The sequence below is a fragment of the Gavialis gangeticus genome, unplaced genomic scaffold (genome assembly GCF_001723915.1).
Source record: "Gavialis gangeticus isolate Ggan-Ray unplaced genomic scaffold, GavGan_comp1, whole genome shotgun sequence".
NCBI lineage: Eukaryota > Metazoa > Chordata > Crocodylia > Gavialidae > Gavialis > Gavialis gangeticus.
In genome coordinates, this window is record NW_017729024.1 from 129,684,431 (window position 1) to 129,686,317 (window position 1,887).

At 57.8% G+C, this 1,887-nt stretch overlaps 1 protein-coding gene across 2 annotated transcripts in view; it reads left to right on the forward strand.

The window, feature by feature from the left end:
* The first annotated feature begins 6 nt into the window (after positions 1 to 6).
* AGGF1 (angiogenic factor with G-patch and FHA domains 1) overlaps positions 7 to 1,887 on the forward strand; it is a 60,573-nt gene continuing 58,692 nt past the window's right edge. For both annotated transcript variants that reach the window (XM_019517728.1, XM_019517727.1), the window contains exon 1: positions 7 to 185. In XM_019517728.1, coding sequence (XP_019373273.1) covers positions 18 to 185 — 168 coding nt within the window. In that variant the 5' untranslated portion in view covers positions 7 to 17. The remainder of the gene's footprint in view (positions 186 to 1,887) is intronic.

Sequence of the window (1,887 nt, forward strand, 5' to 3'; positions counted from 1 at the left end):
CTGAGGGCCCCGCGGGCATGGGCGAGCCGGGCGCGGAGCTGCGGGCGCTGCAGGAGAAGGTGGCGGCGCTGGAGGCAGAGCTGGGCGCCTGCCACCGCCGCCTGGAGCAGGTGCAGCGGCTGCTGTGTCAGACCGAGCGGCTGCACCGCGAGGAGCAGGACAGCAACGCCGCGCTGCGTGCGCAGGTACCCCCTGGCCCCTGCGGGGGGCTCCTGCCCGCTCTGCGGGGTCCAACCCCCGTGGCAGCGCCCGGGGCGACCGCGACTTTTGCTGGGGCCAATCAGGGTGGGGGTGCGACCGGCCCCTGCTGGTGTTGGGGCGGGGGCAATGACTTCTGCTTGTGCTTCCCGGGGGGGGGGGGAAGCAGCTCTGGGGGTTCCCGGGGGCTCGGTCGCTTTTCAGTCCTTGCCCTGAAAGCGGTGCCATCAGTTTTTCTAGCACGCTAGACACCCCTCTCCGGGCTGCTGGTCCCTGTGGGGTGGGGGGCAGCAGAGGAGGTTCCAGCCTGGCCTCCTCCTGCAGGGGTGAAGGCCACCTTCCTAGACCTTGAGTACTGGCAGGGTGCTGGTCACATTCAGTTCACTGCCTTTCAGCACCTGCTCTCTGCCCCCTGTGAAGTAGGAGATTAGGTGAGAGGAGCCTATGGCCTGAAGCAGTAAATGGCACTTGTCAAGTTTCTTCCTTCCTTTCTCTCTGTGGCAGGGTGTGCTGTGTGGCTTCCTTTCTCGTCTCCCCACCCCAGAGTGCAGGGGCTCTAGCTGGGAGGTGAAATTAACAGCATGCATTTCAAGGCAGGGGTTGAAAAACTCCTGAGGTCTTGGGACCCCCAGAACTACAGCCCCCTACCAGGTACCACATTCAGGGGGCTACACAGTCCTCCCTGCAACACCTGACCCTTCCTGGGAAGCATGAAGGTCTGGGTCAGTGGCACTCAACTTTTCTAGACTCGAGGCATCTTTGACTACAGAAAAATATTGAGTACAACAGAAGAATTGGTCTTTATTTTTCTGTAGCCCAAAGGAAAAAACAAGTAAAACCTAGGAGTTTGTATTTTCCAATGTGTACTTTGAACCTGAAAAGTTTGGGAACCGCTGTGACAGAACATTTTTTCTGTGACAAAGAACTTGGGAAGACCACAGTTGAACTGTTACAGTGTCAGTGATTGGGACCAGATCACAATTGTGTGATATGCTGTGGTTCTGATAATGGGGGGAGGTGAGAGTGAGTATGCAGCCCAGTATGTCTTGCAGGGCAGGGGGGAGGAGTGCTTGCACCCACGTTTTCAGAGTCCGATGAGGTGGGTGGTCTGTGGCTGGGAGTATTGTCATTTTTCTGCTTTCCCTTGTTTCCTCAGTGTTAGAGGTGCACCAGTACATCTATCCATGTTGTATGGGCACCAGTAAAAGGAAAATTGACATTATCAGCAATCAGCTTTTTTTGGCTAACGTAGCTGATAATGTTGCCAATAAATGCTGTGTGCATGTGTGCAGCACCAGCCCAGCAGCTTGGAGAGCAGTGTCTGGCTGGTAAGTCTGTTGGAGGGAAGGGGTATGGGGAGTGCAGATCAAGGTCCCCATGGTGAGGGGGGGAGTGGGGCTGGGGCTAGGGCAGGCACTGCCCAGCCAGGAAGAGTGTGGAATGGAGCTGTGAGTGGCTTGTCTGGGGGACCATGGGAAGGGGGCAACTCCTGCAGCTGTGCATACCTCCAGGGGAGGTATGGGGGGCATGTGCCCCCTGCTTTTGTACACAGGGCTGAAGCCAGGAGCAGTGCTGGGCTCTGTCTGGTGGATGGTTTGGGCCAGAGCTGTGCTCAGAGTGAGTGGCAACAGTGCTGGAAGGGGGGCTAAGGGGTGAGCTGTGGCCACATCAGAATGGGAGGTTCGGGGG